Here is a 20,264-nt window from a genome sequence, read left to right on the forward strand (position 1 = left end):
TGGAAGAAACTCGTGGAATCCCGGATCATTTACGCGTGCAGCAGATCCCTAAAATATTTTATAACAAATATAAAAACATCAACTGCGACAATGCGTTTTATACTGATGGATCACTTCTCAACGGGTCCACTGGCTTCGGTATTTTCAACAATAATTTTACCGCCTCCTACAAGCTCGATAATCCTGCTTCTGTTTACGTCGCAGAATTGGCTGCAATTCAGTATACCTTAGGGATTATTGAAGCAATGCCCACGGACCATTACTTCATCTTTACGGACAGTCTCAGTTCTATTGAGGCTCTCCGATCGATGAAGGATGTAAGGCACTCTCCGTATTTCCTGGGGAAAATACGGGAACATCCGAGTGCTTTATCCGAAAAATCTTCTCAGATTATCTTAGTGTGGGTCCCTTCTCATTGTTCCATTCCGGGCAATGAGAAAGCGGACACTTTGGCTAAGGTGGGCGCAACAAATGGTGATATTTATAACAGACCAATTGCCTACAATGAATTTTTAAAATTTTCACGTCAGAGTACACTTGTCAACTGGCAGGCCAAGTGGGATAAGGGAGAACTGGGGAGGTGGCTACACAGCATCATCCCCAAGGTTTCCACCAAACCTTGGTTTCGGGGGTTGGATGTAGGACGAGATTTCATTCGCATGATGTCTCGGATTATGTCCAACCACTACGGGCTAGATGCACATCTCTTGCGTATTGGGCTGGCGAGCAGTAATCATTGCGTTTGTGGATTGGGGTATCAAGACATTGAACACGTGGTTTGGGTGTGTGCTGAATTCTGCGGCGCCAGATCTCTACTTTTGGATACCCTCAAGCCCGAGGAATACAGCCCTATGTGCCAGTTCGTGATATTCTCGCTCAGCGAAACTTGCCATACATGCTACATGTTTATAGCTACTTGAAGAGCATCAAGGTGCCAATTTAACAGCGAAACAAAAAAAAACATGTTAGTTTTAGTATTAGATTTAGTTTCAGCTCGTAATCGGCAGCGAGGGTAAAGAATTTGCCTTTAGGTTATAAGATATTCTAGACCATAAGGCATTAGATATAGCTGGCTCCGTAAAACATTAATTTGTATTGTGCCGTGTCAAATAAATGTTGTGTGAGCAAAAAAAAAAATAATTAAGTTAGTTGTAAGTTTACTTCCCCTTTTCTGACAAGTAGGTTTAAATCCCTACGAACGATAAGTCTTAATTGCGAAAGCAAACAAATTCTAACAATTAAAATTACAATTTTTCTAACAGTGTTGAGAAGTCACCATTTGTGATTGGACACACATACTCATTACTTACTAATATTTATCATAAATACTTAAGCTATTTTGATTTGATACCCCCTTTAAAAAAAATCACCTAAGCGTACCCGAGGCGCGGCCGATCGACTCGTATTGGGCCATACGGTCCAAGTCGGTGTCCGAAAATGTTTCAGAAGTCACCATAGCTCAACAATTTGAATCCCGTATCATCAGGTTTATCAGATGTGCCAAAAAGGTGAACCTAAAGGAGGTGCGACAGTGCAATAAAGAATTGTACATGCGTCATTATAGCTTTTTCAAAACTTTGAAGAAACGAAGTTTATTGAAATATCGCGATACTAGATTATCGGTACTTTTGTTAGTATCGCCCATCCCTGCTTCCCAGCACAAAGCGCGGTCTCGATCAAATAGATTAGTTGAGAGAATTCGTTATCGATATTGTTTTTAACACATTAAAAGAATCACAAGTTGAAGGTATATTTTTCTACCTTTTTAAACTATTTAACAATCTGTAACAACAGTCACCTTAAATGGTTAAATTTTTTTGGAAAACAAGTACAAAATTTGTTGATATTTCCCTCTATTTGTATGTTTTCATGATGTGAAAATTCATTTTGATTTAAAACTTAAAGCAATCCCCTTAAATAGGCTGATGAATCACAATCCGTTGAAAAACATTCAAGAAATGGCAATTCTAATATAATCTTTAATCCTAAGTATGATCCTCCTGCATCCAGAGGCGACGCGTGACCAAGTGGGCCACCTGTTCAATCGACATTTGCAACATTAAAACAACAGTATTGCGATAACAGATTTTAAAAGTTTTATTTATCAACATTTATTTATATAACAAAGGAATCCTTCGGTTTACTTTTAACGCAAACTTGTCGATAATATCGTCGTAGAATAATGGCGTCAGCATCATCTCATGGAGTAAATCTTTCTCCACAGCCATCATCATAATACCAAATAATCGATTCTGGCCCGATTTAGACCGCAAATAATTTTTGATCCGTCGGAGAACCGAAAACGTTCGTTCGACGGACGCCGTTGTATTAGGCAATGTCAGTATCATTCTGGCCAGCCGAAGCGTTTCGGAGAAAGTTTGATGCAGGTTTTGTCCAAGGATAAACGAAATTAAATACAATATACTTTTGCCTCTGAACTCTTCGCGCGAGTAAAGAACGGTCAGCTCATTATACAGCTTCGCTTCATCGAATTTAGAATGGTACGAAATAAGCATTTTCAAATTCTTTGTAGGGAATGTGACATTGAATTCGGCAAATTTTTCGTGATTCAACAAAATGATGAATTTGTATTCATCTAGTTCTTTGAATCGTTTAGACATTTCGTCAATAATTTTGTCAATGATAAAGTCATATATGGGACGATAAGTGATACCGTTGCTATCAGTGACCGTTTCGCCAGAAACATCAATTGCATCATTAAGCGTTCTGTAGAAATGATGCTCTGCTTTGAGCTCTTCGATAGAAGCGAGGCAAGCCTTGACGTTACGTAAACATTCTACTACGTCCAATTCTTTTGTTTGCAAAATTTGATACAGAACATCTGTATGTGCAAAAATATAAGCAAAAAGTTTGAGCAAGAATACGGTATTGAATTCAAGCATGAATGCGTGAAGACCTCTGCCTGTAGTACAAGTTTCAGCATCAAAGACACTGTCGCCAAGATAAATCTCACCTAAACATTCATTAATCGCTGCATAATTCGAATCAATTATTTTGATCATACGCGAATTATACGACCATTTGGTCTTGCAAACATTTGGTATGTGGGTCTCCATAAATTGCTTTAATGTCTCGCTGCGTTTAGGTGACTGCGAGAAAAATGCCGCGAGTGATGAGATCGTGTTGAAAAACCTTGCTGATTTCTTGTTATTTGTGCACGAGTGAAGTAGCACCAAATTAAGCACATGTGCGCGGCAGTGGATATATCCAGCTTTTGGAAACCGTTGCTTCACCAATCTTTGCACTCCAGATTTGTCCCCGGACATTACAGCAGCTCCATCATAGCTCTGAGCTACAACTTTGTCACCATCAAGACCAAAATACGCTGCTATTTCATCAACGTGTCCGGCCAACGCAGCGGCGGTTTTGTCACTGCTAACGTCTGCCAATCTAACGAGCCTTTCAACTGGTGTTCCTAAAATTTTAATGAACAAAAAAATGTTTGAGCCTCGTTGAATTAAAAAAAATCAACTATTTGTTAACATATTTGCACATATATTTTATGAATATCTCTTACCATCGGGCCGTAAGTAGCGCAGAGTACAAGATAGTTGCGATAACCGAGCCGAATCTGTTGATTCATCCATCATAATGGACACGAACTCAGCATCAAAAACTTCTCTTTTAATTGTTTGAAGCATGTAGCTTTCAATGCATTCTATAAGCTCGTTCTGAAAGCCTCCCGACGTTCCGCTGAAAACTTTATTATTTATAAAGTCCTGGAATGCTGGATCCCTGGCGGCGATCAACGTGCAGAGGTCTTTATAATTTCCTCTGTTCGTGGAATCAGAACATTCATAATGTCCGCGAAAGGCGAGACCGTGAGTGCCAAGGAAACAGGTGATCTCAATTAAAGTTCGCATACCCTTCCGGTTTTTCGTTACTTCTTCGTTATGCTTATTGCGGGCGATCTGCCGGCTATGGTCAAGTGCTTCGTCTATCCTCATTTGCCCGAACATCGATAAGGCAAGTGAATTATTTATGTGATCTTTAGAGCTCGAATGCGTTTTAATTGACGCAGAAAGGTGATTCAGATCACTATATCCTTCCTTACTCCAAACATTTTTTTCATTGGCGCTACGGAAAAGCAAACATGGCCAGCAGAAAAGTTTATTTAATTTCGCCGATCCACACAGCCACTGCTGGTCATACGATGACACATTAGAGTTGCGGGACATAATCTTCCCCTTCAACTTATACGCGGATTTCAATTGTTCCATGGGTGGACGAGGAACCGGATGTCCAATAACTTTAATTTTTTCTTCCATGGTTCTGGCGGCAAACGGGCGCTTTAGCATTTGCTCAATAATGCAATGATCCATAACGTTGTCCATCTGGAAATCCACGCAAACAATCTCCAGTAGGTATATGGTAGTTTGTGATGATTAATTGAAATATATCTCGCGTAATTTTTCAAAGCGACCTATCTTACATTGAGAGACTCTCTTTGTTTACTTTCTCTTCAAATCAATAATTATGTTATTTTTTCCATATTTCATAACACTCAATGCATAGTAAGCAAGACAGTATTACTATCTCTCGATTAGGGGAAGAAAGCTTAGAAAATATATATAATGACGACGTAATTAACGAAACAAAGTGAGAGAGGAGATAATCTGTCATTGTTACTTAGGTCCCTTTGAAAAATTACGCGAGATATGATGAAGTAATTAAGCTTTACTCACCACGTATCGTTCCTTAAACGAGATTGAAATTTCACACAAGAAAGCAACAGAAATTTGAAAGATGGAGCAATGGTAGTCTTAGCCGTCACAAACAAATCAAAAGCAACCGTAACGTGAGCAGTCAAACATGTACTATACCATTCTAGTTACCATACTATGGTTCAAGTTATTGAATGAACAACATCGAGAAAAATGGCTTGAACCGAAACCACACATCAACGAAAAAACACCACTACATCTACAATAACCATGAATGAATTTGTTCGATTTTTCATTTGTATCGCACTCAGCGCTGCGCGACACTTTTTTTCTCACGTGAAGAATAATGTCATCAATGAGGAAATACATGAAAACCCTTCGCTGCACTCTCGGCTTTGCATCGACCTGACGCTCGCTTGAGCGTTGAGAGCTGTGTACTCTCGCGGCCTCTCTCGAATTTCAATGAACGAACATCAAAGTATGGTGGGCGTGGGGGTCGGCGTCAGCGGTATCGTTTCCATCGGCTTGGTTCAACATAATTTTTGAACCGCAAATGTCATTTTTACGCAAGGCTGCGCATTAGTAGTGGTGCACGCTTTATGTACATAACTGGCTGCGTACGCTATAGTACTTGAAAATGCAGAGAAGTGTTTAAATGAATGCTAGTTCAGATAAATGATTTGAACAAACGGTAGTCATTACTGCTTATCTCGTTGTGTTGTGTTGTATTACGGGTGGGTTGAGTAGTGTAGAGTGAGTTTAGCCAGGTTATATTCTTCACGGTGGTGAAATAAATAGAAATTGAAATTGGTGGAAATAAATTGAAAATTAAAAAAATGTTCGAATGTTCGAAATAACATTAAGGTTACAAGAAAACTTAATGATGTCAGATCCATGCTACAAATGAGAAATAATTCGAGTAATTGTTCTGAAATTGTCTACCTGTCCTATGAACAGGTTGAACAGGTGGACGAGACGCCTCTGCCTGCATCTCATCAAAAATATCTTGATCATTAGCTGAGACACTTAACAGTTTAAATGTAAACTGTTAAGTGTCAAATTAACAAATATTTGTTTTGAAAAAAATTGGACCTCTTAGTTCAGTGAAAGCAAATATTTGTCTCGAAATAGTTTGGACCTGTTCAGGCTAGTGAAGATGACGTGAGATTTCGGTTTTTTTGCCAAACTGACCGCCAGACGATGAGCAGCAACGGAGTCGAAGACTGTGCCTCGGACGTCGATGATCCGCCTAGCATACCACGCGTGGATGTTGTGTATCTCAGTTATAAGTGGTTATAACTCCAAGAGGATTCAACCGACCATCGCACTGGACGGTTAGCTTCTACGAGCTGAAGAATCATCGTCAGATCAAGAAAAAACAGAAGACAGACATGAGCTTCGATGCTTATCAGCAATACAAATGGTATAACGTGGTGCTCACGAATCAACTACGAGAGGGCGGCAGACCAATGATGCCTATCGAATCGTCGAAAGTGGATGCCTTCAGTGGAAAATGATGCTGGTTCGCTGATCATTGCCGCTCATGTTAAACATTGGTACTGTGCAAAAGCGCGCTGCATCAGTACCTACGGCAGTCGCATTCGACTCCGAAGCAACGGAAAAGCTGCACCGGAAACAACCGAACAGGCGAAGGCCCGAATTGCGGACTGTCTGGTGTCTCCGGTTCGATCCGAGACGGACAACGCACGTCTAATGCTGAAGTAATGTTCGAAACGGCTTTCTTTTAATACAATTAGCAAGGAATAACTCCTCTGAATTGGTGACACAGGTGCGACATTAGCTTATATCAGACACTTTACGTATTATGATTAATAATTTGCTAACATATTCATGCAACAATTTGTACAAAATTGAAATAATACTTTCTATAAAGTAACTCAACACATACCTAACAAAGTAGTCCGGTCTAGTCCAAGCTGTCCCAGTCCCAGTCCGAGTCAGTCATAGTCCCAAGTACCGGTACCAGTTTCATATCAGTCCAACCAAGACCCAGTCTCAGCCCCAGTTTGTTTCAGTCCAAGCCCCATTTAGTTTCTGTCGCAGAGTCTGGTGCTGGAACGTCTTTCATTTAAAAAATAGCACCCGTAAAGTTAGGTACTTGCAACATACCTGTTAGTTTGTCGAAGCTGCTTTTATCCAGGTTTCCTGCTAAATATTCCATGACAGAAGCTTAAAGAAAAAGAATTTTCATTTACTACTTAGAACTTCGAATTGAAAACACACAAAATAGCTACCTTAATCGGAAGTTTTGCCAATCGATAAAAGAACCACATGCAAATTCCACAGAAAAAGATACACTAATCCAGTAGTAGCACACAAATACGGAAAATTCGGAAATGATATAAAAATTTTCACCCGAAAAAACCTTACTTTTTTGCAACGAACACTTTCGATGTCACTGCTGTGCTCTACACGACGAAGCGGTTATGTCGAAAACAACTCAAAAACAAGTACTCGCGCAATAACTGAACTTTTGGGTGAAAAGTATCCAACTTGGAGATCAAATATTCACCCAAATTCAAGTTCGAGAGCTGAACATTAAAATTGAGTACTTTCGAACTGCTGTTTGGGTACTTTCAGTTTTCAGTGTAGTACACATATGTGTATACTCATTGAAGTTGAAGTCGCTGTTCCGATAGTAAAAGAGAAAATCACGCAGATAAACGTTGAAAAGGCCATCGGAAAAATCAACGAGATACAACCACAGTTCATATACAACCCGGAAGAAATGCAAAAGCTTTTCGAGGAAAAAATTCAAGAGGCATCATACATAGTAGCTAACAAAAAGGCAAACTATTTAAAAAGATGGTGGAATGAGGATATACAAAAAAAGTATAACAAAAAAACAAGAATGTCTGGAAAAATGCAACAGAAAGAAAAACTTAGAAAACCAAATAGAACTACAGAGACAACGGGCGATTTTCAAAAGAGCAGTGAGAAAAGAGAAACGACAACACGACCGGAAAATGCAGGAGAGCATTGACGAATCTACGCCTCCTAAACAAATTTGGAATATTATACGTGGACTAAACACAGCCCTAACAGGCAAAAAGAAAAAAGCTAGATTAATTCCAGAACAGAAACTAGCGGAAAATTTTATGAAAAAAAACTTCATGGAAATTGCAGAAAACCTAGTGTTCCCACAAGTAGCACACGTAGAAAAGGAAAACTGCCAAAAAAATAAAATCGATCAAATACGTGGAATTCGTGGAGGTACTAAATAGAAAAAAGGACCACTCTGCACCAGGTTATGATAACATTTCATTCAAAATTCTGAAAAATCTGAACTTAAATATACAGAGTGAGGTATGCCGCCAACTGAATACAGTCTGGACAAAAAAAAATTATCCCTGTCAAATGGAGAACAAGCAAACTACTTCTAATTCAATAACCTGAGAAAGATCCAATGGAAGTATCGGGAAATCGTGGGATCGCACTCATGAATGTGTTTTTGAAGATAATAAACACCGTAGTAAAAGATCGTTTATATACAATGGCAGAAGAAAATATGCTTATCCCAAAGCTTTCCTTCGGATTCAGAAGAAATCATTCGGCCATCAGTTGCGTCAATTACATGGTAAATATAATAAAAAAACGAAAATAGAAAAAAAAAACGCAATAGTAATTTTCCTGGACATTGAACGCGCCTTCGACACGGTCGACTGCCAAAAACTGTTATATACACTAAGAGACAAAGGAATACCAGCTGCGTCAATACAGTGGTTACATGAATACCTAAGACTCAGAGTAATGAAACTGCAAACGCCCGAAGGCGAACTAATAGCCAAAGTGAATACAGGCCTACCACGGGATGCCCCCTTTCTCCCTTGCTATTCAACCTGTATACAGCAGAACTCCACTCCATTGAGCAAGCAGGCGTGGTACTAACACAATTCGCGGATGACTTCGCAGTCGTGGTTACAGGTGACGAAACAGAAATCGTAAATAAAGCAAATGCAACTATTGAACAAATAAGACTCAAGCTGGAACAATTAAACCTAACAGTCAACCCGAACAAGTGCATAGCAATCAATTTTAGTAAAATAGCCGATCAGAATATTACACTACACATGCATGGAGTACCCATAGAGCTACAAAACACGCATAAATACTTAGGATACCTTGTAGACCGAGCACTGATACATAGAAGGCACATAGAACAGATAATAAACAAAAGCAAGTCAAGCCTAAACTTATTAAAAATAATAGCAAACAGAAAAAATAAATCCAACCCGGAAACACTTCTCAAAATTGGCAATGCGTTGGTTCGGTCAAAGCTAGAGTATGGAGCTATTATATACGGGGCTGCGAGCAAAACCAACAGAGGGAAACTAGAAACAGTACAAAATGCGTACATCCGTATAGCCATGAGATATCTTCGGTCTACTCCAGTAAACGTCATGTTGGCAGAAACGGGCTTTATTCCGATGAAAAATCGAACCGAATGGCTAGCGCTGAAAGAAACAATTAAGTATAGGCACAGCAACAACCCAAACCGAGTTTTTATAAACAATTCATTGCACAATGGAACGAAAAACGGTTCATACATGTGAGAGCTAGCCATTAAACATTCGGGTTTATTGAACCAAATGAATGGTTACTACGAAAGCCAAATAAACTCGTGGGATGAAATTAAAAATACGCACATTACGGTTAGAAAAAAATTAATGCACACTGACTGGAGAAAGGCGAACTAAGCTCCCGAACAATGGAGAAAATTGGCTATCGAAACGTTAGAAAAACAGTACAAAAACCACAAAAAGATTTATACAGACGCATCCAAAAATAAAGATGGGGTAGCTACAGCGGCAATAGACGGCCAGGATGATGAAAATAAAACCAATAAACTGAGTCCACACGTAAGCATCACAAACGCGGAATTGATGGCGATAAGAGATGCGATAAAAATGTGCAACATCAAAAACTACCTCAAATCAGTTATCATAACCGATTCTAAAAGTGCATGCCATTTAATTGAAGACATTGAAGCAAGCAGTACAAACCACATAATATTTGAGATTTATCAACTGCTCACTGAGATGAAAATGCAAAAAGAGGAAATAAATATACAATGGGTGCCAAGCCAGGTTGGAATAAGCGGTAACGAGGAGGCGGTCGCGTTGGCGGTTAGGACAACAGTAGGAGAACAAGCCAATTACGAACCATTGACGCTAAATGATACAATTACGCGAGCGAAAGAAGTACAATGGACTGACTGGGTCGAAACATACAAAAAAACATCGGAACAGAAAGGTAAAAAGCACTTCGAATTAATGAAGACACCACTGAAGCAAGTTTGGTTTAACAGCTGGACGACACAGTTATCGACTGACGAGAAAATCACAATAAGCAGAATTCGATCGAACCATTGCAACACAAAGGAACGAAGGTTCCAATGGAAGAAAGAACAAAGTGATTTATGTGAGACATGCAAAGTAACAGAAAACATAGAACACATTCTGTACGAATGCACAGACAAAATTCTAATGAGATCGTTCTATACGGTACTCAAAAATAAAAAACCTCTTAAAGCCATACTTGAAGAAAATAAACTAGATGAACTTAAACAGATAACATGCTTCCTGAAGGAAGCAGACATAACAATATGAAGACAACGCAACATAAAAAACACAAAAAAACATGCAAACAGTATAAGAGACAACATAAAACGGCGAGTTGGATCAGTCAGGTCTGAGCCGAGCAAACACACACACACAAAAAAATACGTTACGTGGGGGTGGGTGGGTATTGAAAATTTCCAAATTCTGCGTTATGTAATATTTTAATGGTTCCTATACGAAAATTTACGTTGTTTTTACGTGTTACGTGTTTGCTTGGTAATATTTTCTTTGCGTGTATTATAGCTGACAGCGATGCCATTCCCGTGAAATAAAAAACGATTAACCTAGCTCGTAACGGTAGATAACGGTTCGAACTCTAACTCGATTTCGACCGATCGACACGTAAACTCCGAGCTGTCAAATTCGAGAAAATTGACACAAACATCGATATAAAAATTGCTTTTATCTTTCGTTTATTCCGGTTTGTACATGCTTCAATTAGGTAAAAACGTAGAAGGATATATAGTTTTGTGTTTGATACAATTGAAAAAGGCTAATTTTATTTCGACTGGCATAAACTATTAGAGATATGGTTCTGCTAAGCAATGAGGAGGTAGGTTCAGTTGCATGATGTATATCTGGAAACTCTGCTTTATATGGTTTATCACAGTTTCTTACACAGCTTACGTTACTCTCCCAGTCAGCCCGGAGCGAATCGTCTTTTACGATAACGATAAAACGATGTGAGTATTTTGACGCCAAAGATTTCATTTTTTTTTACCTAACTTTATCGGCTTTTCAGACGACGGTCACGATCGACCAAAACCCCGGGAAGGTAATCCACCTCTTCCGAAACCGGCCGAGTATCAGTGCTTAATCAGAGCCCGCTCTCGATCTAAAAAACTGGCGACCGTTGTACGACATGACGAAGTGGGCAAGTTTATGGAATCTTACTCGAAGGTACTCAAGTCTAGCATGGACGGGCTAAAGAAAATCAAAAAAGTGAAAAACAAGGCCAAGGCAGTTCAGGGATAGTGGAATCTTTTAACATACCTTTTAACGTTGATTTTGTGCGCAATAGATCAAAAATAGTTTTGATCGAAACATCGAGAAGAAAGTCGAAAAGTGTGCATTACTTTCTTCTTAAACTTATGTTTTACACGCTGTGTAATCTGCACATAATTTAAGGGTACTTTATTTTTTGAATTTATTAAATCCATTCAAAGTCGAACCAAACTGTACCACATGTACCAATTCGAAACACATTTATATTTTAGTTCAAACATTGTTCCATAGGTGTTTTTGAAGATTTCTGTAAGCGTTTAATCTCGTTTAGTCGATCAGCAATTTGGGAATGAATCACTTGACGATGTTTCTTGCCCTCACCCAAAGCTTCCATTTCAGTCAGCCATTCTACCCGTTCGTTGATTTCATCCAGCACTGAAAGTAGGATAATTTAAAACGGGTTATAAATAAGATCGTATTGTTGTACATTCTGCTTCCCGATCCGGTTCGATAAAGTCCACTTCATCGTCGCTTTGTCGACGCTGTCTTCGTTTTCGTCCATCATCGGTATAAATCTTACAACCAGCCATCCTTTCTTGGAGCTTTAGTTTAGATTTTTCTATCGGTTCTTTTTGTTCTTTCGATGCGTATTTTTCTACATCGAATGCTCCACTTTCGATAATAGTAGACAAAGATCTCTTTTTAATGTTATTTCGCGTTATTGCCATAGGCAAAAAATTATTGTAATCCTGTTCAAACTTGTGCTCCTTCGGTGCTGGCAAAGGTTCCCCGGTTCGCAGATGGTAGTTTATCTTGTTCCGCTGAAGGATCGTCAACTTGGCTTCTTCCATCAGAACTGCGTAGCGATGTTTCATCGAAAGTGGAATGTATTGAAAGAATCGTGAAAAATCAAATATCTATTGTAACTGACCTTCTCTTACCTTTAATCAAGTCCTGCGTTTCTTTGGTGTATTTTGATTTCGGAGTATGGAAAATTCCCCCTCGGGCTACCCGAGAACTTGGCCAATCCATCATGAAGTGGAAAAATCTTAATAATCTCTGAAGGTATAGCCAGGCTATTTCTAAGGAAGTAAGTCTTCTCAAGATTATTGATGTCACTTAAATCGTTTTCGATTCAACCAAACAATAATGTTAATTCGAAACATACAATTTTCACCATTTAAATACGATATAAAAGAAAACTCGTTATTTAAGCTCGAGGTAATCCTGCAACAAACTGAGAAGCAGAAAAAAGTTTACTTGAAGCATCGATCATTACCATAGCAACGCGGCCCCATGTCCTCGACCCCATTTCGAATAAACGAATCTAATTTTCAAGGTTGAGCTCCAAGAAGAAAAACTGCCAATACTTTGTTTAAAGGATAAAACCATTTTTTCCAAGTTCTCCATTGTAGGAATATCACTTTTTCATGCTGGCTAGGACAATTTCTCAATTTTGGAAAGCAGAAGACGGATTTGTTATTATTTTTGTTGGGGTAGAAAAAATATGCTCCGACAAGAGCTCTATAATTTAATACAACTCCAGTCCACAATCGAGCACTAAGCAAATAAATTAATGTTACGAAAATTGACCTTATTCTCATCGAATAAAAACTTCATACTCATAAAACAGAAACATTCCATACAGTCAATAATGTCGTAAACATAAACATATTGAGGTATATTCATTTAGCAGGCTGGCATGTGTTTTAAAAATTGCCCATCGCCAGCCGGCTCGGCAAACTTATTCCTTAGTAAGTAAGTTCCAATAACTTCAGCCACTTCATGGGGACGGTCCTCATGAACAGCGTGTCCACAGCGAGCTAACACTTGCAATTGAAACTTGCCTAGGGGAAGAAAATTTAACGATTTAATTATTTACGCTCAGCAAGACAGTTAGTTACAAACTTACCTTGCATCTGACCAACTGTTAATGCCCGATCAAGATTGTCAATACCAGCGAGCAGTAACAGTTTAGGAACCCCAATATCCAAAAATTTTTGACTGAGTCCCTGAAACCACCCCTCCCAGTAGGTTTCCGATTTGGAAAGATCGATGCGCCAGGTATATTTTTTGAGATTAACAGGTGGTGCTGGTGCGGCAGGCGCAACCAAATTAGCAGGAACTTCAGCATCCTCGGCTATAGCATTTGGATTACTGAACCGTGTTCGTTCTTCCTTGCTCTCCTCGGCTAACGGGAGCTCGTTAGTGGAGAGCTTACCAGTTTCAATACTATATGAGCAAAAACGAATGATCACAACATTACTTCGAGTTTTTTTAGTTTAAAAATTTGTTCAAAAAGTCATACTAACTTTACAATCTGCCCTGGCATCGAAACTCGCGCAGAGTCAATGTTTCGAATCTGACCACTCCGTACGCTCCATTCCACTGCATGCTGAATGCTTTTAAATGTGCTTGGTCGTGAGCGCAGGAAACTCTGCATGCTTGCTAGTGCTTCCAAAGCAGTTCCCTCGACAACATCGATTACAACAACACCGATGAGGGCACTGACAATGTTCATATTTGCTAAATGAACACAAATCGCACCTCCCATGGAGTGACCAATGAGAATTACGGGTTGACATGTGTCACCATACATGCTCTGCAAAACATCTCCGATATCCCTGCAGGATAATCAAATGTTACGACAAAGAAAACTACTATTAATGATTAACATACTGTGCCAAAGTTACCGCAGATAAATCGTCTTCATTTTTTGTGTTGGTGTCACCATGACCCCTTATATCAATCGCCAAGCATTGACAATGTATAATTTTCGTAATTTCCATCTGAAACATAAACAATTATCGCTTACATACATCATAAAATTTTCTTCCAATCTCTTACACTGAAGTGAGCCCACGTAAGAGCTGAAAAACCGCCACCATGTAGCATCACAAGCAGTGGTCCCGGTGTCTCCGGTTGCTTTGACAGGTAGACCCGAAATGTTCCTTCCTTTGTTTCAACATCCCGTTGCTCGGCAAAATACTCATTCCACATTATGGGATTATAATCGGTTTGTCTGCGAAACCCACGGTCGCTGCAAGGAAGGTGAATCAAGGTTGTTGCATTCTATTTAAGCCGGCTTAATGTCCGAGTTTGGCATACTTACGAGGGCTTGGGGAATTTCGGATTCGGACACATCGGTGGTAAGCGGGACTTCATCATGACCCGCTGCAAATTGGACATGGGGTTGTATTATAGATTTTTGTGTTGAAGTTTTCGTAGCGATAATTATAATTGCTAATTTAAGTGATTGCTGAGCAGAACCGACGGTAAATGACGGTCAAAAATAGGGATGGGAAACCTATCGATAATTATCGATAGTATCGATAGTTGCCGGCTATCGATAGAATCGTTAAGCTCTCCGCGTTATCGATAGTTATTGATATTTTCCTCGCATTGGCATTTATACTCCACAATGATGCCAGAACTGAAAAAATATATTGGCCTAGACTTTGTTTAAAGAGAATTCGATGATTGTTTGCTTTCACATGAAATCCTCTTTAAAATTGTTAGAAAATTGAGGGATACTCATTTTCGCTCACTCTACCTTATACGGACAACGACAAGATTTCGCCTAAATGCGAGTTATGTGTGCGAATAAACTTTGAAATATTGTTCCTGTCCACAACGGGAGCAACATTTTGTTGTTTTTCTTTATCTGGTTCTAGTTGTCAAACTATCGATAATTATCGATAGTTATCAATGGTATTGGGGAATTTATCGATAATTATCGATAGCCATTTTAGTCGATATTTCCCATCCCTAGTCAAAAATCGAAAACAACAGTAGTGTCATAGGGGGCGTTTATATAGTACGTTACACAAACGCGCGAAATATCGAATAAAATGTTATCGAGAATTATAAACAGGGTAAAACTTCTCATCATCGGCTAGAACAATTTGTACCACATTTGTAGAAAAAAATCGGTTCGCACTACTTGGAAAATAATAAACATTCTCGTTTTCGAATGAGCCAAATAAAAAAACGTTCGATCGTTCGAATGAAAATCTTCGATACTTTCGTAAGAATGATACGACCAAAAACACGAATGACCGTGAAAATCAATAAATACACTAAGGGTATTTATGTAGAGCTGGTATTCAAATACCTAGCCGTAAAAACACTTGACTCCATTGACGAGTAATGGAAAATACAGGCTACAGCTGGGTATTTGTATTTTTACAAACTCCTCATAAATACTGATTTTCTCGGTTACGGTATGAGTGATTTAGATGCTTCCAGTTTCATTTGAGAGAATTGAATAAAGATGAAAACACGTATCAAGAAATCAGTAATTTGAACAAGCTTCACAAAGCCTATTTAGAAACATACAAATTTAGAGCCTATCACCCTAATACTTGTTTGAGACCGTATCCATCAATGAATAAATGAATTATCAATAAACTTTATAGAAGATTTCATTCATTATGCCATTTACTCAATGATTTACATGTTGGCATTTGAACCTATATATAATGTTCAGCTAAAATTGGAATGAATGATAAACTAATTTACGGTTAAGAATGATTACTTGCCTCGAAGATGGCGATCTTTTAATTGATTAAAACTTATAGAAATTAACAATGTACTTAAGTCAAATATATATCCATATAAGCGAACAAACTACTCTGTTGTAGCATTACTTGTGTTCAAAAATCAAAAAGAAAACCATTGAACTGATTATTTACGATTCCATCTACATAAGCCAGTTCAATGCTATTCCAAACGATGTTTAGAGAGAGTCAAGCCAAACCCGACTCGAATTGATAGATGTGCTTTGAATGGCAGGTATTATTTCATTCTCCAAAAGGGTAACATAGTCCATATCATTTTCAGTCAGCTGTGTTTTGTACTTGCATTGTTGTTCATGTTCAGAGCATTTCGGAGCTCCGGTAGCATGATTCTCCCGACAATAGTAGCATTTAAATGTCTTACGCTTCCGCATCAGGCATTTATTTTCAAAGTGCTTGAGCGCAGGCTTAGTCTCAATGCACATGCCACAGCGTGGTTTTTGCAAACAGTCATTTTTGCGGTGGCCGTACCGTAAACAGCGACTACAGTGAACAGGTTGGCGCTTATATGGCTCCAGCGGTACTTCAGTCTCTCGAATGGTTAACTTAGGAGGTAGAACGGTACCCCGTATAGCCACTGTAACACGTATTTTTTTGTCAGCAAGCTTCTGCTTGCGCCATTGCAGTATCTCATATGGATTATTGGGGGATTTGAAACTCGGTAAATTAAAAAGCGAAGCAGGCATAACGGCCACACCAACAACAACAACAAAACTGAGCGGTATAAACGAATAATAATCCGGATCTTCCCTTTTGGCAAATTCGTTTGCTTCTTCCATTGTTTTGAACATTATCATGCCTTTGTTGGGACCAGTGCGTCGAAAATAAGGCATTTGTTTTCTTTTTAGCGACGATTTTTCATGTTGTTTCACCGGAACAGGAACAACGAATTGTCCGGCAGAAAGTTTAGATTTTAACATCTCATTTAATGCGCGTTTTGTGTAGGTCTTTTTAGCGTCTATGAAAAAAAAAACAATCAACCGATCTGTGATTACGTGCTACAAAATAACTTACCCCACTGAACAATTACTCCAAATACCGGACGACCTAGGTTTCGGGAATCGTACTCGTAAGATTTTGGTTTTTTAGCCGGTTCATCCTTAGATTTATTATTCCTTTTATTATTGCGTTGTTTAGGAGCTGCTGAAGTTGATTCCATTGTGTTTGAAATAATGAAGAGTGTAGATAAAGCGAATAATTAAGCCGGCTGTTAAGCTTACGTTAGCGAAATTCAATATTTACCCTGCAACATGTTAGTAGGGTTGTTCATTTAATATTTTTGTATCCAATATTATCGATGTTAAAAATGATTAATTTCGATATTTTGATAGTTTGACTGCCACCCAACTAGCGATTGGTATTTGTTAAAATTGCCATTGACTTATGGTAAACACGGCTTATGGTAAAGGGCGATACTGTCGAGCAGATGAAAACAAGGCGCATAGTTAAGGGCGATACTGTGGAGCGAATCAAAATAAGGCGCATAGTAAAGGGCAATACTTTCGAGCAGATCTAAATAAGGCGCAAAGTAAAGGGCGATACTTTCGAGCGGATCGAAAAAGTTGCATAGTAAAAAGCGAAACTATAAATTCTCGAATATACAATGTAAGGCGACTGAAATTCAAGTTTTAGGTTTACCATTTACAAAGCTGGAACAATTTTGCTTTTATTAGAGTATTTGGATGACAAATATATTGTTCCACCGTTATTTAGGATTTGATTTTGTAACTGAAAACTTTGTTTGTCTTTTTTGAGTTTTTGTAGTCATTGTAAGATTCGCCCTTATCACGAAGTAGTCCGGATTTGTAAGAATAGACAACGCTTTTAATTCCGGAATACTTCGTGATAAAGCCCTATTTAGAGTTCCAAGCGAAGTGAAAATCTCATACAAAATGTTCATTTTTTCACGCTCGTGAAAAATGCAACCTGCAAAAATTTCACTTCGCTTGGAACTGTAAACAAATTCGATCCAGCGAAATTGAAGGTTGTGGATCTTATCTTTTTCACTTGGGTGTATTTTTCTCACGCATGCAAACGCTAGTGAAAAAAGCAGCAGCAATCGAAAACTTGCGTGCGTTTCTATTCTGTCAGTTGCAGCCAATTTTCACTTCGCTCGGAGTGTAAACTCGTGAATTTCGCTTCACTTAAACTGTAACCTGCAGGCTGGTGAAATACCTGCGTGCTCCACAACTGGGTTTTCACAACAGATTTCGCAAGCGAAAATTTACGCTTTGTTACTTGTCAAATTTTTCACTTCGCTTGGAACTGTGAACTATGCTTAAGGGCGAATCTAACAAACTGTAAACAAATAGAGATTATACCTGAAAGTGATATGAGATATATGAAGTGAGCTACTACCTACCCCTAAACTTCGAGGAAATAATGTATCTAATTTCTAACTATTAAAAAGTTCGATGTTCGTTAAGGGCAAAATCTACTTTATATCAAAACAAAATAAAATAAGGAATACGCCCTTTTTATTGTTTACGTTAGTGAAAGGCGAAACTTGACTGCATCTTCATGAATAGGCGACATCGAAATTGTCACAAAAATAAACATTAAAAGCAAAGGGCGTATTCCGATACAATAGACCTCTCCAATCGTGCATGTATTGGTGCACTTTACACCGTGTAAGTAGGATGAAAATGAGGCAAACAAAGTGCTTTAAAAATGACTGCAATGATTGCGAAATTTTTATTTTCTTTCGCTGACTTGAAAGTGAATTTATTCCTACGCGGATTTTGTGATTTGTTTACCGATAGTATCTTACAAAATGAATATTTGATTTCCAGTACCGAGCAACTCAAATAAGCTATATTTTTCGATTTGCTTAACCCCGGTAGAGTAAAGCAAGAGTCATTTATGAGGCAAACAACTCGAATTTAGTGTGCGTGACTGAGCTGTCAGAAAGCTCTATAGAGCTTTCTACGCCAGATCTCACCAATACAGGCTTAGTCTGTATTCTGATAAAATCGATTTGTTTTCAACCAAAAAATCAGCTGATATTCAATTTCGAAAAATATTGCACTTATGAATCCTAGTTCATTAGTGTTACCTGTTTTAACAAACTTTGTTTTAGTGAAAAATCAGATGAAATAAAACTAAAAATCGGCTCGTGCAGATCAAAATAAGGCGCAAAGTAAAGGGCGATACTTGCGAGCAGATTTAAAAAGGCGCATAGTAAAGGGCGAAACAACAAATTTTCGAAAATACATTGTGAAGCGACTGGAATTCAAGTTTTATGTGTAACATGGACGAAGTTGGAGAAATTTTGCTTACATTAGCATATATGAATGACAAATATATTCAGAGCCAGATTTAAGGGGGGCCCAGGGGGGCACATTTTTGAGACCCCCACAAAACGAGAAAATCTCTATCAAAAATGAGATTCAATCAAAAGTTCAATCTACAGCAAGAAAATTTGAACAGACCATTTCAATCTAAAACCTTCCTTCAGTGTTATTGTTTCGCGAGCGCCAATATCACAACTACATCCATAAGAGTTCACCTTCGATTCTCATGGAATGACACACATTAACACACTAGGGGCTAGACACTATTGTCGCCGTTCGATAACTGCAAGACTTTTAACTGCAACGCTTTTCAACTGAAAGACCGATAACTACAACAACTTTGCAGTTATCGGACCACAATCCGTCAAATCTGATGTCAAAGTCATATTTGACATTGAAGTGGCAGATCTCGCTGGGGATTCTAAATGCATTCGAAAATGAAAATTGTTGAATCTCTAGAAACATTTCAAAAAGACTCTTTCATTTCTCTCGATTTTTTTATCGATTTTGTTTACTTGTTGTATCTTCATTCTAGAGGGAAGATCATTCTAGATGGGAGATCATTCACTATTAATCAATGAAGCAAAATCACCATGTTACGTGGCTCACTTTCTGTATGTATTATAAGAGAAAAAAAAATCCCTTATGCATTGTTTGGCTAGCGTTCACTACTCAGCGAGGCAGTGCATAGTAGATCACAAACAATACTTTGTGACCTAGCGTTATATAGACCATTTTATGAACTGACAGGTGTCACGGATCCTGCTGACATTTATGTTGCTTTTACTTGCGTTATGTCAGCGGTTCTGAGCTTTCTGTCAAGTTTTCATTCATGAATTGAGTTCAGAAACGTCTCGTAAAATGGTCTATTGTAGTGATGAACTTTATCTTCGCCTACATATTGGTTGTGTAGCTACTTAAACGCAATTAATTATAATGCGGAAATATGAAATTCAAATATCAAATATCAAATTCATTAATCGAATTGCTTGTCTATTTTAGTTTTCTGCTATTTTTTGCCACTATTCCATTAAAAAAATACATATCGACATCATTGAAAACGAAAATGGTGGTGACGGACCACCCTCTAAATTTTGGCATGTATCAAGTGTTGCAGTTATC

At 38.4% G+C, this 20,264-nt stretch overlaps 5 protein-coding genes across 6 annotated transcripts; 1 reads left to right on the plus strand and 4 right to left on the minus strand.

Annotated features, from left to right (window-relative positions):
- Positions 1-1,985: 1,985 nt before the first annotated feature.
- LOC129728445 (zinc finger MYM-type protein 1-like) lies at positions 1,986-3,968 on the minus strand. Its single transcript, XM_055686888.1, has 4 exons — positions 3,539-3,968; positions 2,975-3,436; positions 2,145-2,842; positions 1,986-2,036 (listed from the first exon to the last, which is right to left on the minus strand). Exons 1-4 carry the CDS (start codon positions 3,966-3,968, stop codon positions 1,986-1,988), a joined length of 1,641 nt encoding a protein of 546 aa, XP_055542863.1.
- Positions 3,969-10,651: 6,683 nt separating this feature from the next.
- Positions 10,652-14,565, plus strand: LOC129731194 (signal recognition particle 14 kDa protein). 2 transcript variants are annotated; one of them, XM_055691009.1, is made up of 3 exons: positions 10,652-10,880; positions 10,950-11,010; positions 11,070-14,565. In XM_055691009.1, the coding sequence occupies exons 1-3, from the start codon at positions 10,857-10,859 to the stop codon at positions 11,300-11,302; spliced, it is 318 nt and encodes a 105-aa protein (XP_055546984.1). In that variant the 5' UTR covers positions 10,652-10,856; the 3' UTR covers positions 11,303-14,565. The 2 variants fall into 2 exon arrangements, with proteins under 2 accessions (XP_055546984.1, XP_055546982.1); XM_055691007.1 differs by having other exon boundaries at positions 10,658-10,880; positions 10,938-11,010.
- Positions 11,461-12,620, minus strand: LOC129731193 (UPF0193 protein EVG1 homolog). Its single transcript, XM_055691006.1, has 4 exons — positions 12,441-12,620; positions 12,214-12,354; positions 11,760-12,128; positions 11,461-11,707 (listed from the first exon to the last, which is right to left on the minus strand). The coding sequence occupies exons 2-4, from the start codon at positions 12,305-12,307 to the stop codon at positions 11,541-11,543; spliced, it is 630 nt and encodes a 209-aa protein (XP_055546981.1). The 5' UTR covers positions 12,308-12,354; positions 12,441-12,620; the 3' UTR covers positions 11,461-11,540.
- On the minus strand, positions 12,748-14,591 carry LOC129731191 (protein phosphatase methylesterase 1). Its single transcript, XM_055691004.1, has 6 exons — positions 14,385-14,591; positions 14,120-14,312; positions 13,952-14,061; positions 13,585-13,896; positions 13,185-13,504; positions 12,748-13,119 (listed from the first exon to the last, which is right to left on the minus strand). The coding sequence occupies exons 1-6, from the start codon at positions 14,459-14,461 to the stop codon at positions 12,962-12,964; spliced, it is 1,170 nt and encodes a 389-aa protein (XP_055546979.1). The 5' UTR covers positions 14,462-14,591; the 3' UTR covers positions 12,748-12,961.
- Positions 14,592-15,769: 1,178 nt separating this feature from the next.
- Positions 15,770-17,106, minus strand: LOC129731192 (uncharacterized). The gene is made up of 2 exons (XM_055691005.1): positions 16,864-17,106; positions 15,770-16,807 (listed from the first exon to the last, which is right to left on the minus strand). Exons 1-2 carry the CDS (start codon positions 17,006-17,008, stop codon positions 16,011-16,013), a joined length of 942 nt encoding a protein of 313 aa, XP_055546980.1. The 5' UTR covers positions 17,009-17,106; the 3' UTR covers positions 15,770-16,010.
- Positions 17,107-20,264: the final 3,158 nt, after the last annotated feature.

This window comes from Wyeomyia smithii, chromosome 3 (genome assembly GCF_029784165.1).
Source record: "Wyeomyia smithii strain HCP4-BCI-WySm-NY-G18 chromosome 3, ASM2978416v1, whole genome shotgun sequence".
Taxonomy (NCBI): domain Eukaryota; kingdom Metazoa; phylum Arthropoda; class Insecta; order Diptera; family Culicidae; genus Wyeomyia; species Wyeomyia smithii.